This window comes from Struthio camelus, chromosome 10 (assembly GCF_040807025.1).
Source record: "Struthio camelus isolate bStrCam1 chromosome 10, bStrCam1.hap1, whole genome shotgun sequence".
NCBI lineage: Eukaryota > Metazoa > Chordata > Aves > Struthioniformes > Struthionidae > Struthio > Struthio camelus.
In genome coordinates this window covers 23,613,726-23,632,163 of record NC_090951.1, presented here as the reverse complement: position 1 = coordinate 23,632,163, position 18,438 = coordinate 23,613,726, and the positions used below count along the sequence as shown (strand labels likewise).

The 18,438-nt window shown below is 59.1% G+C and overlaps 3 protein-coding genes and 1 long non-coding RNA gene across 6 annotated transcripts; all 4 read left to right on the top strand.

Moving 5' to 3' along the window:
* The first annotated feature begins 2 nt into the window (after positions 1-2).
* On the top strand, positions 3-1,504 carry LOC138068423 (uncharacterized). Of its 2 annotated transcripts, XR_011143248.1 has the most exons (4): positions 3-177; positions 397-449; positions 917-1,107; positions 1,369-1,504. It is a non-coding gene; the product is annotated as an uncharacterized lncRNA (long non-coding RNA). The 2 variants fall into 2 exon arrangements; XR_011143247.1 differs by having other exon boundaries at positions 917-1,504.
* A 181-nt stretch (positions 1,505-1,685) lies between these two features.
* LOC138068532 (maestro heat-like repeat-containing protein family member 2B) lies at positions 1,686-2,704 on the top strand. Its single transcript, XM_068956362.1, has 3 exons — positions 1,686-1,778; positions 1,940-2,092; positions 2,465-2,704. The coding sequence occupies exons 1-3, from the start codon at positions 1,686-1,688 to the stop codon at positions 2,702-2,704; spliced, it is 486 nt and encodes a 161-aa protein (XP_068812463.1).
* Positions 2,668-7,289, top strand: LOC138068420 (maestro heat-like repeat-containing protein family member 2A). Its single transcript, XM_068955832.1, has 10 exons — positions 2,668-3,023; positions 3,214-3,349; positions 3,479-3,574; positions 4,057-4,161; positions 4,349-4,472; positions 4,710-4,825; positions 5,238-5,392; positions 5,643-5,805; positions 6,098-6,264; positions 6,895-7,289. Exons 1-10 carry the CDS (start codon positions 2,752-2,754, stop codon positions 7,037-7,039), a joined length of 1,479 nt encoding a protein of 492 aa, XP_068811933.1. The 5' UTR covers positions 2,668-2,751; the 3' UTR covers positions 7,040-7,289.
* Positions 7,289-18,228, top strand: LOC138068422 (protein maestro-like). Of its 2 annotated transcripts, XM_068955835.1 has the most exons (6): positions 7,289-7,593; positions 7,894-8,076; positions 8,578-8,700; positions 8,849-8,951; positions 9,080-9,145; positions 9,925-10,094. In XM_068955835.1, exons 1-6 carry the CDS (start codon positions 7,450-7,452, stop codon positions 9,951-9,953), a joined length of 648 nt encoding a protein of 215 aa, XP_068811936.1. In that variant the 5' UTR covers positions 7,289-7,449; the 3' UTR covers positions 9,954-10,094. The 2 variants fall into 2 exon arrangements, 1 of the variants encoding a protein (XP_068811936.1); XR_011143246.1 differs by lacking the exons at positions 7,289-7,593; positions 7,894-8,076; positions 8,578-8,700; positions 8,849-8,951; positions 9,080-9,145 and adding exons at positions 9,153-9,451; positions 10,663-10,905; positions 11,534-13,354; positions 15,232-18,228 and having other exon boundaries at positions 9,925-10,106.
* Positions 18,229-18,438: the final 210 nt, after the last annotated feature.

Here is an 18,438-nt window from a genome sequence, read left to right as displayed (position 1 = left end):
CGCGAGCCCGTCTCTCTCCTGCCCTGGCCTAGGTGGTGGCGGCGGTGTCTCCGCACGCGAGCGGTGGCCGTGGAGCGGCGGCCCCGCAGCTGCTGCAGGCGCTCCCCAGCACGATCCATGGAGCCGTGGGAGCAAAGTGGGCCGCAGAGATCCCCCTGCTGCTGCAGCACCTGGCAGGTAAAGTGTTGGCAGGCGGGAGAGGCTGGGGGGGCGGAGGGGCAGGAAAATGCCTTCAGCTCCCCAGCCTGGTGGAGGGGAACGGTCCCAGGTTTGCCAGCACTTGTCAGCCCGCTGGCCTGAGGCTGTGGGGCTTTGGACGGCAAAGACCACCCCTGGGCTCTGCTGTGGAGCCCGCTGGAATAACGGCGAGGGCTTTTGCTTCCTCTGGCTTTGCAGGAACAACCGCAAGCTCCCTGCACGTGGCCGAGTGGGAGAGCCTTCTGCTTAAGGTACAGTGTCCCTGTGGGGCCCCAGCTGGATGGGGCAAATGAGGGGACAGGAAAAGTGGGTGGGAGGAACCTGGGGGCTCCCTGTTTGGGCACTGAATGGCACGGGCGCTTCCCGAGCAGCCTGCGCCTGCCCCAGCCATGGGTGCTGCGCGCTCAGAGGAGCCGCTCTCGGCGCGTTGGGCATAGCTGAGCACAAATGCAGCCAGAGACCGGGGCAGAGGCCTCCGGAGCAGCCCTGCGCCGTGGCACCACCTGCTTCTGGCATGTGCCGAGCCCAGGGGGCTCGAGTGGCACTTTTGGGGAAGAGCGAGAGGCAGGTTGCAGGAGGGGTGGTTGGGGGAGGGGGGAGGGGAGACAGATTGCCATGAGGGGGAGCTCCGCCCCGACAGTCTCCAGGGCCATTTGGATGTGCAAAGGCCTCGGCAAAGGGCAGGGGAGCGTTTGCTTCATCTCCTGCTTCGCCCTAGTTCCTGCAACCATCGCTGGAGCTCATTGAGAATGAGGCCTGGACTGTGGGCCTGAGCCAGGAGCTGAGCCGGCAGCTGAGCAGCTCTCCCCGCCTGTCCTGGGAGAAGGTTTGTTCCCTGTGCGGCGTCGCTGCTGCTCGCTCGTGCGCCCGAGGACTGCGACAGCAGAGCCCTGGGAGGCTCAGCCTGGGGTGAGGGCTGGCAGTGGCGCTCTGCCCTGCGGGCTGGTTTTCCTGCTGCCCACTCTCTTTCCCAAAAAGGCACTTCCCCCCCGTGCTGAGCTGGTGGCGGGGCCGCCAGTGGCCAGCTGGTGGCCAGTTCGCTGGCTGCTGTTGGGGCTGGTACTGCAGGCGTCTTGGCAGGTCCCAGCACGGGAGGGTGTGCCGTGGCCTGGCCCTCTCCTGCCAGGTCAGGCTGTCCGCACAGCCAGGGCTCGGCCTCTTCTCTTGCAGTGCTTCCTGTACAAGGCTCTTGGCACAGCCCTGGCAGCTTGTGGGTGCCTCAGCCACGTGCAAGAGCAGACACAGAAATATCTAAAAGAAGCCAACTACCTGGAGCTGTGGGAGGCACAGGTGAGGTTTCCTTGTGTCGCCCTGCCTTCCCGCGTGTCCTCGGCTTGTCCCCAGGGCAGAGGGGCTCCGTGTGGCCTGCTCCAGCCCTTGCTGGTTTTCTGCTCACTGCTGTTTCCCGTGGGAAAGGTCCTGGTGGAGCTGGCCAGGGCTCAGCGTTGGGGCTGGAGCGACTCCCTGTTTCTGCTGCATTGCAGGGAATGATTTCAGTTGTGTCCTGCTGTGCCGAGAGCCACTTCCAGCTGGCCTTGTCCTCGGTGAAGGCGTTCATGGGCACTTTGAAACACCAGAAGGTAAAGGGCCTGGGGGCTCATTGCGGGGAGCTGCTGGAGGTGCATGGGGAGACGAACCGCCGGTCGGATGCGGGGCAACTCCCACCTTGGGAGTGCGTGGAGTCCCGGGCACAGCTGGGGCCGTGGGCTGATGACTCGGTGCTTCTCTGGCGAACCTCCAGCAGAGCAACTTGGTGAGGACCCGCGCTGCTCGTGCTGCGCTCATGGTGGTCTACAGCAGGATGGCACTGCGCGCCCCCAGGGAGCAGCTGCTGGCCCATGTCAGGAGAGACATCGTGGGGAACGTCCTGTGGCTCTACCAAGAGGGCTGCCAGGTGGGTGCTCGGGGCGCAGGGCAAAGCCACCCAGGTGACACCAGCTCCGGCCTTGCCTCGCCCTTCCTGTGCGCGCCTCTCCCGTCGCAGCTGTGCCGGCGCTGCTCGCCCTGCTCCCCTGGGCCAGGGTCCGCAGGGGTCTTTCTGTCCGGCAGCCAGGGCAGCTGATTCCCTCCCCGTGGGAGGCTCTTTCCCAGGAGGGGAGAGGAGGTTTCCCTCCTGGGGTGCAGGTGCCAAGCTGGGGTCCGCTAGGCTCCCGGAGGGTGCGGTCTCCCAGCGATGTGCTTGGAGGCAGATTCTCCCCAGCCCCGCTGCTTTCTGCCCTCGGCCCTTTGCAGAGCTCAAAGCATGTTTTCCTCCCCTGGGATCAAGGACGCACAGCTGAAGCTCTCCCTGGTGCAGAGCGTCACTGAGATCAGCCTCGCCATCGGGGCTGTGGGCGCCTGCCCCAGGTTTGAGCTCTGCCGCAAGCGGGAGCTGCTGCAGACCCTGCTGGTGAGTGCCCGGAGCCAGGGCCGTCGCGCAGAGGAGCTGTGGGCTCTGCCGTGGGGTGGGTTTGCTCAGAGGCGGGATGGTCTCCTGGGGCAGCGCGTGAGCTCCCGAGCTCCCTGAGCCCCATCCCCGGGTGGCGGGGCACTTGGGTGCTGGCGCATGAGGCCATGGCAGGGGGCGTGGTGCGGTGTGTCTGGGTGCTGGCGAGCTGCCGTCTCGTCCTGCGGGACCTTTGTGGGAGCTGCAGAGGTGGTGGGGCTGGTGTCTGCAGGGTCTGGCAGAAGAGCCTGTGGCTGGGGCAGGTGGGAGGGCTCTCCTGTGCCCCTGCCCACTGCCCACTTTGCGCATGTCTCCTCTGTAACTTGCGGGAGGTGATTCAGGAGGAGCCGCAGGAGTCGCCGGTGTGCCCCCGGGCCATCGTGGCCATCGAGCAGTTGAGGTAGGGTCTGTCCCCGGGGCTGTGGGAGTCGCTGCGTGTCCCAGCCCAACTGGCTGGGCTGGGCTGGGCTGGGGCTGTGGGCATTGGATTTGGGGCTGTCAATCAGGACAAAGCCAGTTGTCCTTTGACTCGCTCTGGAGAGTGCTAGTAAGCCTGCTCTCTGTCTCCTCTCCCTTTTTTCTCCTGACAGCAAGGTGAAGCCCCATCTGAGGAGGGAGGAAAACTGCAGCCTCCTGGCTCAGTGCTTCCAGGGCGTCGTTTGCCTTCATCACCCGGAGCAGATGGATGAGGAAGGGGAGACAGCGGCAGCTGCTCCGTGCGCACCGGTACCCGCTGGCCCTTCTCGGCCGCCCCTCGGTGGGGGTGCAGCTCCAGGCTCCCCGCGTTCTGGCAGCCACTGGCTGTGCTGGTGTCTGTGTGGGGTGCCCAGCCTCAGTCCCCCTTTCTGGTGTCAGGGTGTGCATGCGCCGTCCCTGCGAGCACTGGGCCAACTCATGGCAACCCTTCTCCAGGCAGAGCCAGCCCCTGTCTGCTTCAAGGACATGGTGCAGGTGAGTATCCCCGGGGTGGCGGGGAAAGTGTTGCCACTGCCAGAGTGGAGCAGAGCCGTGGGGATCCTTGCCCGTGGGGCTGGTCCGAGGAGGAGAGCTTCCCTGTGACTAGGTGCAATGCCCCCCTTTGGCGAATAGGCAAATGGTCCTAGGTTCAGGCCCCCTTGGCCTAATTTGGCATCCAAGCTTTTCCCAACGGCAGCAGCTTGCTTGCAGGCAGCTCAAAGTGTCCTGCAGAGCCTCCTAGGTGAGCCAGAATTTCTCCCCAGGAGCAGCTGTGAGCAAGGGGTGCTACACAAGTCAATGGTGCCCACAGCGAGAGCCTGGAGCGGGTAAGGCCCCGCAGGGAAGGGCTCCTCGCCTGGGGCCGGGGCCCCCGGAGAGATTGGGGCTGTGGAGGCGGCAAGGCTGGGAAGGGAGGGGCTAGAGGGGGGCCCTGGCGGGAAAGACGCCTGTGGTGAGACGGGTCCACCCGTGCCCAGGTCCTGCGGCGCTGGCTCACCTCGGCCCACGCATGCGAGCGGGAGAGGGCCCTGCAGGTCTGCGTCCAGCTGCTGGGTGCTTATGAAGAGCGATGCGAGCACAGGGTGAGCAGGGACCCCACGTGCAGGGAGCTCTGCCCGGGCAGGTGCCGGGTTGTGGGTCTCCCGGGGCTGCAGGGCAGCCCCTCATTTGCCCCCCTCCCGGCCACAGCTCAGGGGCAGCATGGCCGGGAGAGGGCGAGCAGCTGTGGGGGCTGCCGGTGACCTTTTTGCCTGCCTCTTGCTCCTGCAGCGAGGCCATGCGTGCGAGCAGTTCGGCTCCCTGGTGGGACTGCTGGGGCCTTTGACGTGCGATGCGTCAGCCACGTCCCGCTGGTGGGCAGCGACCTGCCTCGGCCGCCTGCTCCAAATAGGAGGTGAGGAGAGCAGGCAGGGCCGTCCCCTGCTGCTGTCTGAGGGCAGGACATCGTGTCCCCAGCGCCAGGGACCGTCCTCCTCTGCAGCCGGCCACTCGCCTGGCTAGCAAACCTGCTGCGCCGCGTTCGGGGGGGCCCTGCCTTCGCCGTGGCCTTTGCCACGCTCCCAGGTCCTCCTTTATCCGCATGCGGGGCCGGAGGTTCGCTCCCCATGAATGTGACTCTCCTTTCTCCCAGCTCCAGCCAAGACCACAGACGTGGCGCCCTGGCCCAACGAGATCAGGTGCCTGCGTGAGAGGCTCAACACCATCAGCTCGGAGTCTCTGCTCGTGACCTCCGCCAACACTGCGAAGGTAACTGGCCCCCGAAAAGTGGGGAGGGGGCCATGGTGTGTGTGTGTGTGTGCATGTGCATGTACATGAGAGCGCTGCTGTCAGGACGCGAATTTTGCATCCGAGCAAACTGTGACGTGGTCTCCTCTGTTTCTGATTTCTCCCCAGCTTGTTTGCAAATATTTCCCCCCAGCCCAGGCCACAGACTTCACGAGTACCATTTTGGAGAGCTTGCTGTGTGGCAGGCCTGTGTGTGCGTGGGCCGCTGGGCAGTGGATGCTCACCTTTCTGGGGGAGTGCAGAGAGCAAATCTTCCAGAGAGCGGCGTTTTTTTCCATTTGCCTGTGGCTGCTCTCTGTTGCTGGCTGTTGGCCCTGAAGAAGGATGGGGAAAGGCCACACCGAGCCATTCTTTCTTGCCTTCCTGCTTTCAGGTGCCCAAAATCGTGACCATCCTTTCCCCCTGCCTGTGGAGCACGCGGCAGAGCACGCCCAGGGGGTTCGCGCTGCGGGCAATGTTCCTCCTGGCCCGCTCTCACCAACAGCCGGTGCTCGACAGCCTCCTCCAGAGGCGCCTGCCCACGGACAGGTCTGTACCCTCGCCCTTCCCTCTGCAGTCAGAGCCAGCCCCAGGGCGTGCCTGCCTGCGGGGTCCCGCGAGGGAGCAGGTGGTTTTTCCTTGGGAAAGGCTGAGCGCTGCAGCACCGTGGGCTCATGTCTCTGTCCCGAGCTGGGCATCGCCCGCCCCATTGCAGACAGGGAAGGCGTTTGGCCTCTCGTGAGGGCGTTGCAGGTGCCCGAGGCTAGGGGCTCACAGGCGAGCGTCTGTTCCCTTGCAGTGACACGGTGGAGCTGTGGAGGAGCCTGGGGAGAAGTGCCCTGGGATGCCACATCTTGGTGCACTTAACTGAAAAATTAAGGGCAGCTGGAAAGAGCAGCCATGGGAGCAACTGCTGCACTCAGGAGCTGGGCAGCAGCCAGGCTGCCCTGGAGCCTCACACGGTATGGTCAGCAGCAGTTGCATTTGTGCTGCTTCGCGTCTGCTTTCCAACTCGTGCTTCAGCGCAAGGGAGTTTCATGCCCTTTGCGAGCACCCATGGAGCCTGGCGGGGTGCTGGGGCAGTGGCAGCAATAGCAGTGTGGGGAGCCAGGACAGTTTGCTGCTGCCGGGCCGCAAGGCTGTCGCCGCAGTGACAATTGGAGACAAAAAGCCTCCCAGGCCAGCGGGGGGACGTGGAGGGTGGGAAAAGCCCTTGTTTTTTACCAGGTGGTTCTTGGTTGACTTTCTCTGTAGATCACCTGCAGCCTCTTCGAGGTGGTGTCAGTCCTACGGAACGAGACGCTGGTCCAGCGCCTGCTTCCCTCCCTGCTTCCCAGCCTCCTGGGGCAGGTCAGCGAGACGCTGGGGGAAGAAATGACACTGTCTCTTGGGGAGCTGGGGAGCGACGACACGCCGGGCAGGTGAGGAGCAGCAGGGGCAGGGGTTGGCCTGTGCCCCAGGTCTCTGCTCATGTGGTTTGTGGCCTGCAGGCGCACCCGACTGTCCCAGTGGCCCTGGGCTGCCTCCGCGGGGAGGCAGGACCGGTCGTTGCAGGGCAGTGCACCTGGGCATTTCGCCGCACATGGCGTGGGCATGGGCCGTTCCTGCCCATAAACTCTGTGTTGCCAACTGGGGGGGGCCGTCGCGGGGTTCCCCATAGCACCATGCTCTGCCCACGCTCCTGCTGTGCAACGGCAGGAGCAAATCGGTGCTGTGTGCCACCTACAAGGCACTCTCCCCAAAGTGCTGCTTAGCAGAGCACTTGGGGAGTGCCTTGGGCACCTGGCGTGGAGTCAGCCCAGGGACCCTGGGTTTTCTCCTGCCGTCTGTGGGTTAGGGGCAGGACAAAGGGCAAAAATGCCAGTTTTTAAGTTAGCTTGAGACTTGAAGACTGCGAAGAGTCATTTCAGGAGTACTTTGCCTGTCCCTCGGTGGAGTTTAGGATGAGCGAACGAACAGCTCCCCAAGTGGCTGAGCTGCTTTAGCTCTGCCAAAGAGAAATCTGCCCCCAAACTTCTGTGCCTGGAGATTTCTTTGGGGTTTTTTTCCAGCAGGCTTTTTGTGGAGGCGTTAGAGCTGGTGCTGGCGAGGTGCCTGGAGGAGCGCTGGCTGCGGCTGCTCCGGGAGCAGGGAGTGTGGGTGTCCCTGGCAGACTCCCAGGCTCACACCGCCGGCGTGTGTCTCCTGGCGAGGTGAGAGCCCCCACGATGTGTCCTGCCTTGTCGCGGGGGCTATGCCCAGGGAAAGGGCTGCTGGGACCTTCCTTCATGCCCGGGAGCTCTGCTGAGGTGCAGAGCAGCATCTGCATCGGAGCAGGTAAATTTGGGAGTCGCGGCCCGTGGCCGTCCTGTGTGACTGTGTGTCACGAGCCTGCTCGTGCTTTGTGCGCAGTGTGCTGCTCCGCGCGGAGCTTGTCCCGCAGCGCCTGGTGCAGAGCCTCTTCCCGTGGCTGGGTTCACCCTCGGCAAATCTGCGGCTCACGGCCACGGCTTTCTTTGCTGAGGTGAGGCAGCAGGCTGGGCGGGGCGGGCTCAGAGCGGTTCCTGCGTCTTGCCCAGCGTGAATCGCGTCCTGATGCTAGTGGACCCGTGGCTTTATTGCAGCTGATGAAGGACCATCTGGTGGAGAAGAAGAAGCTCCTGAAGCCCCTCTTCAAGGCCTTACTAGAAAGATCACGTGACCCCATCAACACCGTGCGGCAAATGGCCATGAGAGGCGTGGGCAACATGGCCAGTGGAGCACCCACAAAGGTGAGACGGCCTTTTCTGCGCTCTGAGCACAGTCCGAACTCAAGAGGTGCCGGTGGAGAGGTGTGCGGGGCTTGCGGAGCCTGGAGAGATGAGCAGAGGCAGACGTGGGGCTGTACTAAGGCCGCGCTCCTCGCTCTGATGTCAGCAGGGTAGCAAAGGGGAAAGTGGATGCAAAGCGGGGCTCCTCAGGCAGGGGGTTGCTCTGGGCTTGCTCGAGCAAGTGCAGCCCTTGGCGCCATGGTGAAGGGCAGCGGTGGGAGGCAGGGATAGTGAGCAGCTTGTGCACCTGTCGCTCTGCAGCTGCGGAGGCACAGGGCGGCCGTGATGGAGGTGCTGTGCAGGGGCCTGGAGGACGCGGCCAGCACGGAGGTGGCTGCCGAGTGCCTGCTGGCACTGACGAAGGTACTGGGGCGGCTGAAGACGAGGGCCATGGGCTCGGCCTTGGAAGACATCTCCAGGTCCACCCGGGCGTTCCTGGGGGCGGTAAGTGAAGCCGCTCGTTCTCCTGTTGGGCAGGCGAGAGCCGTCCTGGGGCCTCCGCCCCCCACAGGCAGCGCCCCACTGGTGCAGAGCAGTTTGTACGTGGTGCCCGCGTTAGCGGCCTGCCAGATGGGTTTTACTGGTCACAGGAGGAAGAGGTCCTGCGCTTCTCAGCCTTTGGCCTCTACCCTGTCCTCGTCTGCCTTGGGGAGGAGGGGAGGAGGTCCTTTTTCAGCAGAGAAGTGGAGGAGGCATTTCCCAGCCTCGTGCTGCACCTCCGGGGCCCAGCCCCAGCCGTCTCCAGTGTAAGAGCTCCCGGGGCTCCTTGTGGAGCTGCAGAAAGCCCTGCGGCGCTGGCAGAGCTGCGGTGCCACTACCACCCGTGCAGGGCTGCCAGCATCTCCACAGGCCCTCACTGTCACCGTGGCAGCAAAGTTTCTCCATCGGCGCCCTGGGCAGGTGTGCAGCATCCTTGTGATGACAGGGCCCGATGCTCTTTTTCAGGCGTGCAAGGTCGCTCTGCACCAGTGTGCCCCGTTTCTGGGGTCAAAGAGGGTGCAGCAACGCATCGCTGCAGGTGCCGGGCTGAGCGTGGCTGAGCTGCAGGACAAGGTCTGCGGTCACCTGGTGAGCGAGCGCTGCAACGCGGCCCGCGGCCCTGTGGGCGGCCATACCCTGGCTCCTGCACCGCAGGGCCACCTAGGTGCCTGGCCACAGGTTGGCGGAGGGGCATTTGCAGCCGGAGACGAGTACCTGTGTCCTTGCTTTGCCCTAGGCCCAAGACTGCCCCGCGCTGCTGGAGACGCTCTGCAGCACAGCCCGGAGCTGCTGCATGGGGAGCTACCAGGCACCGCAGGCGGAAGCCATCACCGTCCTGGGTGAGAGACAGCGCCGGGCTCTCATGCTGCTCCTGGCTGTGTCCCCCGGGTCAGGGTTGGGCCTCGGGGCTGAGGTTGGTTTTGGGGCCAGGGCTGTGCGCTGATGGCTGCGTTTTCTCATGTGCCAGGCATCCTCCTGGACATGGCGCCAGCTGAGCGGCTCCAGCGGTGGGACCTGGCGTTCTTGTGGGGAGGTAGGGTGACGGTGACTGAGCTCCTGCCCTGTGGGCTGGGGAGCTGTCCAGAGGCCCCGCGGGTGCCAGGCCGAGGACGCTGGCACCGAAAGCCAGGGGGCACGGGGAGAGGGGACTTGTGTGGTCCCCAGGCTCCTGGCCGGGAAAGCTGCCCCCAGTCCGGCGCCACAGAGCACCGGGGGCCGCAGGGGAAACGGTGGCCGAGCACCCACGGTGCCTCCCTGCGGTGTTGTTGCAGCTCAGCGGAGGTGAGCTGAGGCCCATGTGCGCAGCTGGCGGCAGTTGCAGTGGATGCTCGTGACACAGGTGGTGGTGGGGGCGGGGCCGGGGGTGGGATGGGCGCCAGGGCGCATGCATGGGCTGCCACAGGCGTGCAGAGAGTGCAGTTTGGTCCTTCGTGGCCGCTGTCCGCCCCCTCTCTCCCTCCCTGCCTCGCTCGGCGCCCCCATGGCGGCCCAGGCGCTGGGGGAGAAAAAGAGAGGGACAGAGGAAGGGGAAGGGAAAGGAGAGAGGGAGAGAGAGAAAAAGAAGAAAAAGAACGAGAGAGAGAGAGAGGAGAGAGAAAGAGAAAGAACAGAGAAGAAGAGAGAGGAGAAAAGTGAAGAAAGGAAAGAATGAAAGGGAGAAAAGAGAGGCCAGAGAAAGAGCTAGAGAGAGAGGGAAAGACAGAAGGAGAGAGAGAGAGAAAAGAGAGGAAGAAGAGAGAGAGAGAGGAACAGAGAGACCCAGAGCAAAGGAACCATGGAGAGTATTGCCAAGCAGCCTATTGCTTCTTGCAGCCTTTGCCAACCTGGTGAAATCGCTGTGATGCGAAGCAGCTCCCCGAGTCTCACCTTGGAGAAACAAAAGCAGCCGCAGGACCTTGCGGGTGAGCGGCAGCTGCCCTGCCCAGGAAGGGGCAGCAGATGGGGGCCGTGGCCACAGGACTGTCTATCCGGCTGCAGCGGCAGCCCAGCGCGTGGTGAGCATCACCTGCATTTTCCTTGGGGGGACTCCAGACGAGCGGCACCTCTGCTCGGGGACCTCTGCAGCGGGGGAAAGGAGTCCAGGTTAGGGCTAGGCTTAGGGTCAGGGGAGAGAGAAAGCGTCGAGCCCCGCGTGGAGTGGGGCTGCTAGGGGCATGCCAAAGGAAATGCCCAGCTGCACCAACACTGCTCCCAGCGCACCTGTTTTGTTCAGGCCAAGAACAGGCCTGGTGGGCTCAGGTTCAGGCCCCGCCTGAGATTAGGGCTAGGCTTGGGGTTAGGAGAGAGAGAAAACATCGAGCCCCCTGTGGAGTGGGGCTGCTAGGGGCATGCCAGAGGGCTAGGGCTAGGGAGGAACAAAGAAAGAATGAAAGGGAGAAAGAGGGAGAGAGGGAGGCAAGAGAAAGAGCTAGAGAGAGAGGGAAAGAGAGAAGGAGATAAGAGAGAAGAGAGAAAGAAGAGAGAGGAAGAGAGAGACAGGAAGACTCCAGGCAAATTCCAAGCTGCCATCTAATCGCTACCTGCACGGCTGCCTCTCTGGAATAATTTCAGGGAGGAAAAACCTCTGCAGCTCAGCAGCCGAGGAACCTGTTTCCTTTCCAAAGAGTCACTGCTAGAGATCTGCTCCACGAAAGAGCCATTCATTTCCCATCATCAGGAGTCCCATTACCAGCTGCCTTTTTCACCTCGGAGGAATGGGAGCGGAAGCTGAGGGCCCACTGCCATCTGTAGGGCAGGGGAGTTTCCACAGGCTCACGAGAGTAGCTCTTGCTGAAATCTTGACTAAGCTAACTGGCAAGTATGAGCTATTCAGAGAGGGGAAAAGAGCGGCGGGGGTGGGGGGGGAGGGAGGGAGGAAGGAAGGAGCGCTGGGAGGGGGGGGGAAAGGTTTAGGCTGCAAGGGCAGCAATATGCAGCTGAGAAGTTACCAGCTACTATCCCGACTGTCGTCTTCTCAAATCCCTAACTGAGGGGTAACCGTGCAGACTCTCAAAGGAGTTTTTCTAAGAATATTTTCTAATAGAAGATATGAAAAAAGAAATGAATCCATCTATGAGCAGTATGCATCTGGCCAAAAAGCCAAGGGCTTCCGTGTTGTAGAGCACAGGGGAGAATCCTAGAATATCAGAGGAGTAAGATCAAGCTTCAGTGTCAGGTGAATAGGATCAGTGCTACACTGAGTCCTGCTTATTAGTAACTGAGGTGAGAGCTAACCAGAGCCTTGTGGTTTGCCGAGGGAAATGCAGTCAGCTAGGGTATGTGCTCCAACCATAAAATTAAAGCATTCAGGCATATACACAGAACTAGAGGGACGTCATGAAGTATTTTCCTTGCAGCACGCAACTTGTGAGTTAATTTATTGGGGTGGGGGAGAAGATTTGCAGACGGCTAATAACATCCTGTACTGTTTTGAAATTGGCAGGAGAACACTTTCCAGCTTTCCTTTTCCACTCCTGCAAAGCGCTGTGTCCCACTTCTCAAAGGACTCCAAAGAAGATGAGAGGAGAGAGGAAAAACACCCTCGCACTTCCAGTTCTCCCTGTGTAATCCCTATCCAAGTGCCCAACCTGTTGGCAGAGGCAGTTTCGACATCTCTGCGGTCTCAGTTGTAGAACATGAAGAAAGGCCCTGTAAGAAAGCCTTAATCAAAGCGAAGATTTAAAGTGGAAATATGTAACGTTCCCATCTTACCTATGGAGAAGTTCCACCCCATTGGCTGGGTGTGCACCTCTGTCTTGGCTGAAACAGAACATGGGCTCTCTGGATGAACGTTTCCACAGATGATTTCTTTAGAGCAGTTTTCAGTTATTGCTCAGGACTTTCTCTTTTAACATCTAGAAAAACAAATAAAGCTATTACTGTTGCAGCCAATTATAGACTAACCTCATTCACTTTCCTAGTCTGGGTAGGCCCATGTAAACGTTCAAAGTAATTTGCAGCTAGTTCACTTTGCATCTCAACCTCATTTCAAGAAAAGCAGCCAGCAATGCTTACAAAGGAAACCGTCACTGATTCAATCACAGAGAAAGAGTAGCTGGTTTATGACATTCTGGCAAGGCAAAGCAAAGCAAAACAAAATCCATTAGTGCAAATTATTTCCACTCACTTCGGATTTCTGCATAGCCTCTTGCCATCAGCTGATGGTATACATCAGACTGCTGGTATATCCACCTATATTGATTGAAAGGGCCACACCCGTGTTTCTCAGTGAACTTAATGCAGTAATACGTAATTGAAGCATCTACATTTTAGGTTGAAAAACATTTTTTTTTCTCCTCGTTTTCATATAATACAGGAAGATTTTTTTTTTAAATCATGGGGGCCAGGTGCTCTCATACTGAGCCTCGTGTCAATTCAAGGGCTTACGCGGCCGTGGGAAACGCTTGGGTCATCTTTTAAATCTAACAAAAAATTGTGGCATAAACGGGCAGTGAAACTGCTTCGTGACCAGACTAGAAGATACACCATCAATGTATCAAGGCACCGTCACCGAGCATTTCAATTGCCTGCTGGAGAGAAGGCTCTTCTCTGTGCTCCTGTAAATCCTTCTACCATTAACAGGAGAAAAAAAAAAATATATATATATATATATATAATCACTGGGAGAAGAGCTGGCAAGAATTCCTGCTCCTAAATCACTGCATGGGCAACGGGTCACGTTTCATCCACTGATGGGCTCACAGGATTTCCCCCTCCTCCCCCCGCATCTCACATTCTAGTCCCGGTCCTCACCAATGCTGTTGTCGGCTGAGGGAAAGGTTCTCCAAGCAAGTGTAAGACATTCAAACATACTTTATATATATTCTACTTCCATGAAACAAATGAGAGGGTGTGAAAGGAAACGGCGATCAAGTGGAACAGCAGTTCTTGAAGTGGTTTTCTGTGGGGCACCCCTCTTGAAACTGCTGTGCACATCTGTCTGCTGACAATTTGATAAGAGCATGAAAATAAAGCAGCCAGAGAAAGTCAGAGATGAACAGAAAAGAACACAGCAAAAGCTGCCTCAAGGTACAACCTGATGAACTTGGAGCATTTCCATGTCATGAAGTAGCTTTTCCCATAAAAAGCAGATCAGACAATATTGTACAGAGACGGTTGGGGCTGCATTGCTCTGAATCAAGAGCTTCTCCTTCGAGCTGCTCTTCAGTTCAGCTACCAGAGACCGCAGAAACACCATTCGGAGTTCTTTTCCTTTGTCAAGGAGATGGTCCACAAAAGCCTCGTTGAGTTTCCTTCCAACTCAGTAGGTACTTTTCCACTCCCGTTGACAGGAAACTAGTCAAGCCCTACCCATCACACGCCCGGACTGAGCACAGAGGAGGAACAACCCCCCCTCCCCTCCAAACACTAGGGTTTATTCTCACTTCCACACAGTTCCCTTCATACCACCCCACCCCCAATGGGGCTGAACCCTAGGGTTCCCCCTAGGGTTCACGCTTGGCAAGGGAGCATCCCATCTCCACAGTGGTGCAAAGGGAGCTGAATGCAATTGAGAATCAGACTCTTGAGATTCCGTCTTCATTTGCTTACGTAGCTCTCTTGGTAAATTGTGTCCACGGCCAGAGCGCGCCCATTGTTTTTCCTCAAATACCACTTCTTCTTCTCCCCCCTCCCCCCACCATCCTTCTTTTGGCAAGATAAGAGATGGTGGTTTCAAGGGCCGCTAGGCAGTTGCACCTCAACATTCAAGTGCAAAAACACTACAGGGTCACATCCTGATGTGAGTGAGGCACCTCAGCAAGGAACCCTTAACACCAGCTCACTAGAAAGGACAAACAGAAGTTGAAATGTTTTAATCCTGAAAAGGCCTCGCTGCCCTGGCTTTGCTTCTCCCTGTAAAACCTATAGCATTTTAAAAGCACTGAAACAGTGATCCGACACCCTGAGAGGTGAATTACTGTGTCTAAGCCCTCACAGAGGAGCTGAAGACCTTCAAAAGCCAGGTGGAAAGTAGAAAAGAAGAATGGGTTAACATTGCCTCCCTTTGCTTGAAGAGGCTGTAGTTAAAGCCAGGCCCCTTTGTGCCAGGCGCTGTAACACCTTGGGAGAGAGAAGTCCTGCGCCAGAGAGCGCCTCACCTCCGTGGCCATGGCGCAGAGCAAGGACCCGGGCAGCTGGGCAAGAGCAGCTGCCGCAGACCGCCCAGGCAGCAGCAGCAGCAGCAGCGATGAGACAGGCCTCCAAATGTCTTCCTCGACTCCACAACCTGCTCCCAGCGTTGTGCTCTGCAGGGACAGGCTCAGCCCATCCCCTGCAGAGCTACAGAGCAAACACAGACAGTCTAGTTCTTCCTCTCTTCTTTAAAGCAAAGGCCTGTTTCACTCCCTCACGAATTCAAGCGAGCAATATTAGACTGCAACTGTCCCATCTAGGACTCAGAAAAAGATCTCCTCTAAGACCGTCCCATCTTTTTCCACTGTCCTTCCTACTGCTGAAAGGTCCCCCACAAAGGCTTTGCCCCCCCCCGAGTCCCCAAGGTCAGATAGTGCCTGTCATGCAGCATTGCTTTTCCTGCTGCTTCCCAGGCTTTGCATGCAGTTCCCAGTCACCAGACAGCCGTAGGAATGAGTGCTTGCAAAGCCCAAATGAAAGGAAAGGGGTTTCTTAAAGGAGCATCTTCCCTTTCTGCTATTGAACAAGCTTGGGAAGAGCTCAGACTTACTGCCTCATGCGGTTTACGTCAGGCCTCTTGGACTCAGGTGGTGTGAACCAGCAAGCAGTTAGTTTTGTTGTTGATTTTTTGTTTGTTTGTTTTTCTTTAAGGGAAGACCAGTCTCTCACAAATGCTTGCTCCATCTGCCTGGGTTGGCACCCCCCCAGGGCAGAGAGCTTTGCAAAAGGGCAGCTGGGGGCAGTCATTGCCCTCTGTGCCCAGCGTGCCCTCCAGAAAGGCCCCTTTGAGCAATGGGGCAGTTGCTCTGCTGTTGCCAGATGACCCTCTGCAGCCTGGGGGTGTCTTGGGGCGAGCAGGGAGGATCTTCAGTCTTCTGGTAGCTCCCAGCATAGGGCTAAGGATGGGGGAGGCATGGGGGAGTGGGACTGGACACAGCCCGGAGGCATTTTGAGTGGGGGATGTGGGCAGCAACACTAAGCCCGTGCTTCCAATATTATTTTGGTCAGGTACTGTGGGATTTCTCCTCGGGGACTGGGTCGCTCCAATGACATCAGCTCTCTGCCTGGCTTTCAGAAAGGCTTTGTTATTGTTGCAGAAATTGAGGCAAAGCAGAATTAGCAAACCTACCTCCAATCAATACAGCCAAAGGTAATCACTCCCCACACCGTGCTCTCTGTGCACAAGCCTTCCTGGGTAAACTGTGACGACACACTGCTTGGGATAATGCACTTTGGTTGGAAAACAGTTATGTTAGCAGCTGCACCAGCAGGGTTGGCACCAAAATATCCTTCTGGGGTTGTTTTTCTTGTTTGTTCGTTTTTTTGTGCTTACAAGCTTTTGCCTCCTGAAGTCAGTCACGGGGCACAAAAAGCCTTCGAGCAGGAGCAGCTCTGAGCCTCTGTCCCGGGGGCTTTGCAGGCCATGTGGGCAGCAGGTCTGTCCCTGGGCTGTCCAAGCTGTTTGGGGTCAGCTGCCCTGCAGGGAACAGCGTGCCCTGGGGAGTGTGAGCCTGTCCCAAGGTGCCGCATTTCAGCTGTGCTTCCCCGCTGCCCAGAGAGAGCCCGGAGAGCAGTGCTCCCCATGTATTGACGGCTGGGTGGCCGGTCCACACAGAGGGAGCAGGCAGCCCCGCAGCTTTGTCCTTAAACAAATAGAGCTGTGCTGTAATCGCCATGGAGGAGTGGTGGACAGCGACATGCTGGGCATGATGGGCCTGGTCTGCCAGCGTGCTACCCTGCACAAAGCTTTCTTCCTCAATCCCAGTTCAGCACTGTCCTGTGGTCAGCTGGACACTGTGGAGTCTGGCCTCCCTCCTTGCACCTTGGCCAGCCTGGCTGTCAAGGCAACAGGAGTGTTGCGAGGCAACAGTTCCTTGCCCGCTCCTGAGGGTCCTGAGGTCCCTTCTCACACTCCTTTTATGAGCCTTTTAGCGCTCGCAGGCATTTCTCTAGAACTGGAGACAGGAAGTTACCCTTTCATTTGAGAAACCATTTACTCTTAATACATTGCTTTGGCATTAGTAGAAAACACAAAGTTTGTTTTCCTCTCAGTTCAGGGAGTAAAAGAAAGGGCCTTTCTCTCTTGCCTGTCCCTCTAAAGGAAGGAAATGAGGTGCAGAGGAGCTGTGTCAGGTGACAGGGTGAGGCAGGAAGGGAGGCTGTTAGGGAGGAAATAGAGAGGTGGAGATGAGTTTTACTTTTCAAATGAAGTGTCAGTCCAAGGCCCCGTCATCTCCCCTCACTGTGCTGAGGAGACCTGTGGGACGGAGCTGTCACCCAGCATCCAGCTGGGTGAGCTGTGGGTAGAGCGGAGCAAGTCCCTGCGGGCAGTGCCAGAGGGCCTGATGCTCCAGAGTTGGTTTTTGGGAGCTCGGGGAGCATCAGCAGGGGCTGCTGTCAGGGCTGCTGCGGGTCCCAAGGGCACGCGGAGCTGGAGGTGCCTCTGCGTGAGCTGGGAAGGTCTGTGCAGAGCTACAGGTGCCACGAAGGCAGGCGCTGCTGTTTCGTGGCCTCCGTAGGCCAGCTGCTCTCCCTGCAGCGCCTTTTGGAAAGAGTAGCTGTCGGAATGCCAAAAAGCCACGCTTTTAATAAAACCTGTGGAAACCCAGAGGTGTCCCAGTGACAGCTGGGAAGTGTCTCAAGCTGCTTCATACCCAGTTGGAGGGGTTGGAGGTGCACAGAGGCAGTGCTGCTGTCTGGCAGGTGGCTTTCTATAGGAGTGCTTTTCTTCGGGCCTCGTTACGGACATAAATATCCAGCTCTCTTGTCGTGTGAGGTGCCCGCCGAGTGGCAGCCCATGCAGGACAGGGGTACTGAGGCCCCGCAGTGCAGCCGAGGCTCCCACCACCAGTCAGGGTGGCCGGGGATGCCTCCAGCTGCCCAAGGCCCCGAGCAATTCTCTGTTAGGCCACGTGGCTTCCCAAACCAAAGCTCCCCTCTGCTTAGCCTGGGTCTGGCGCTCGAGGCACAGCCTTCTCCCCAGGTTTCTGCTTGAAGGATTTAGTCCAGCTGCCCAGAAGCTTAACGCTACAATATTGTTTCATCCGCTTCCTGGGAGAAGGGGTATGACAGCAGGTCTGCTGCCATTTCTGTCTGTGGTGCTCAGGACGATGAAAGCATCTTAATTTTTGCCATGTTCAGAAGGACTTAACGCACTGCCTGGTGTCTCCAGCCAGGATCCTGACCAAGCGCCAGTCAGTCTTTCTCCTTGTCCTGAGATCCGTCCCTAGCATACTTTCCCTGCCCTCTTTTTTGTTTGCTCTTCGTGTTTAGGGCTTTCGTCTGCAGCAGTGTTTGCTGAGGGGATGATGTGGGAGCTGGCAGTTGCCGGGTGGCTGCTGGTGGTTTGCCTGAAGCTCTTTAGAAGAGTGGCGCAATTCAGAAGAGGTGCTCTTTTGGGATGGGCACTTAGGAGGTTATCTTAGGAGATAACCTAAAGTGGCCGATGCGTTTGGAGACGGTCACTGCTCAGAACCACCGGAGGCCGACGAGTGACTGCGAGCGCTGGCGCCTGGGGGATATGCCCACATTTGGGGCGAGGCGGGGGGGGGTCCCTGGTGCGGCCGTGCCTGCCCTCCCCCCCCGCAGCCCCGCGTTGCCAGCAGCCCTCTGTGAGGTGTCGGGGCCCCCCACGGGTCACAGTGGCCCCTCACTGGTCACAGTGGCCAGGTCCCCTCTCCCTCCCAGGGCCCACGCTGGCCCAGTGGCTCGTAGCTCCCGCGGGAGGAGGTGCTGGCGGAGCAGTGCATCCGTCCAGGGAGTCCTGCCGCGATGGGGGTGCTGCGAGTGCTCCGAGGTGGGGGCTGGTGCCGCACTCGGCACCCAGCCTGCCGGCCCGCTCGATGGGGGTGACGGGGACCAGCTGGTGCCCACATTGCTGGCTCGGGGAGAGTCGGGGTCATGCGCTTGGGGCCAGCTCCAAGCTGCCCCCGGGCTGCTCTTCTCCAGATTACACAGAGCCGGCTCTGCCAGCCTCTCCTGTTACCCCGTACTCCAGCTGGGGAGACGTTTGCCCCAATTCAGGGCCCGCCCCTGCGGCTGCTGAAGCAACGCAAACCCTCCGCTTCTTTCCTTCCAGGTTTCTTCACTTGTGTAGGTCCCCAGTCCGGACCTGCGCGGGGTGAGGACGGCGGCAGGGCGGCTGGCTCTGGCCCTGCGGCCGTTGCTACCTTTGCCGCCGTCGTGACCTCTCTGTTGGACCGGCTGCAAGGCGTC

What these genes read in the sequence shown, in the direction of transcription:
- LOC138068532 (XM_068956362.1), top strand. Translation starts at nt 1,686, where the DNA reads ATGATTTCAGTTGTGTCCTGCTGTGCCGAGAGCCACTTCCAGCTGGCC. An exon ending in GCACTTTGAAACACCAGAAG is followed by an intron (nt 1,779 to 1,939) that starts GTAAAGGGCCTG and finishes GCGAACCTCCAG; the next exon opens with CAGAGCAACTTGGTGAGGAC. An exon ending in TCTACCAAGAGGGCTGCCAG is followed by an intron (nt 2,093 to 2,464) that starts GTGGGTGCTCGG and finishes CCTGGGATCAAG; the next exon opens with GACGCACAGCTGAAGCTCTC.
- LOC138068420 (XM_068955832.1), top strand. Translation starts at nt 2,752, where the DNA reads ATGGCAGGGGGCGTGGTGCGGTGTGTCTGGGTGCTGGCGAGCTGCCGT. An exon ending in AAGAGCGATGCGAGCACAGG is followed by an intron (nt 4,162 to 4,348) that starts GTGAGCAGGGAC and finishes TTGCTCCTGCAG; the next exon opens with CGAGGCCATGCGTGCGAGCA. An exon ending in CCTCCGCCAACACTGCGAAG is followed by an intron (nt 4,826 to 5,237) that starts GTAACTGGCCCC and finishes TCCTGCTTTCAG; the next exon opens with GTGCCCAAAATCGTGACCAT.
- LOC138068422 (XM_068955835.1), top strand. Translation starts at nt 7,450, where the DNA reads ATGAAGGACCATCTGGTGGAGAAGAAGAAGCTCCTGAAGCCCCTCTTC. An exon ending in CCCGGGCGTTCCTGGGGGCG is followed by an intron (nt 8,077 to 8,577) that starts GTAAGTGAAGCC and finishes GCTCTTTTTCAG; the next exon opens with GCGTGCAAGGTCGCTCTGCA. An exon ending in ACAAGGTCTGCGGTCACCTG is followed by an intron (nt 8,701 to 8,848) that starts GTGAGCGAGCGC and finishes GCTTTGCCCTAG; the next exon opens with GCCCAAGACTGCCCCGCGCT.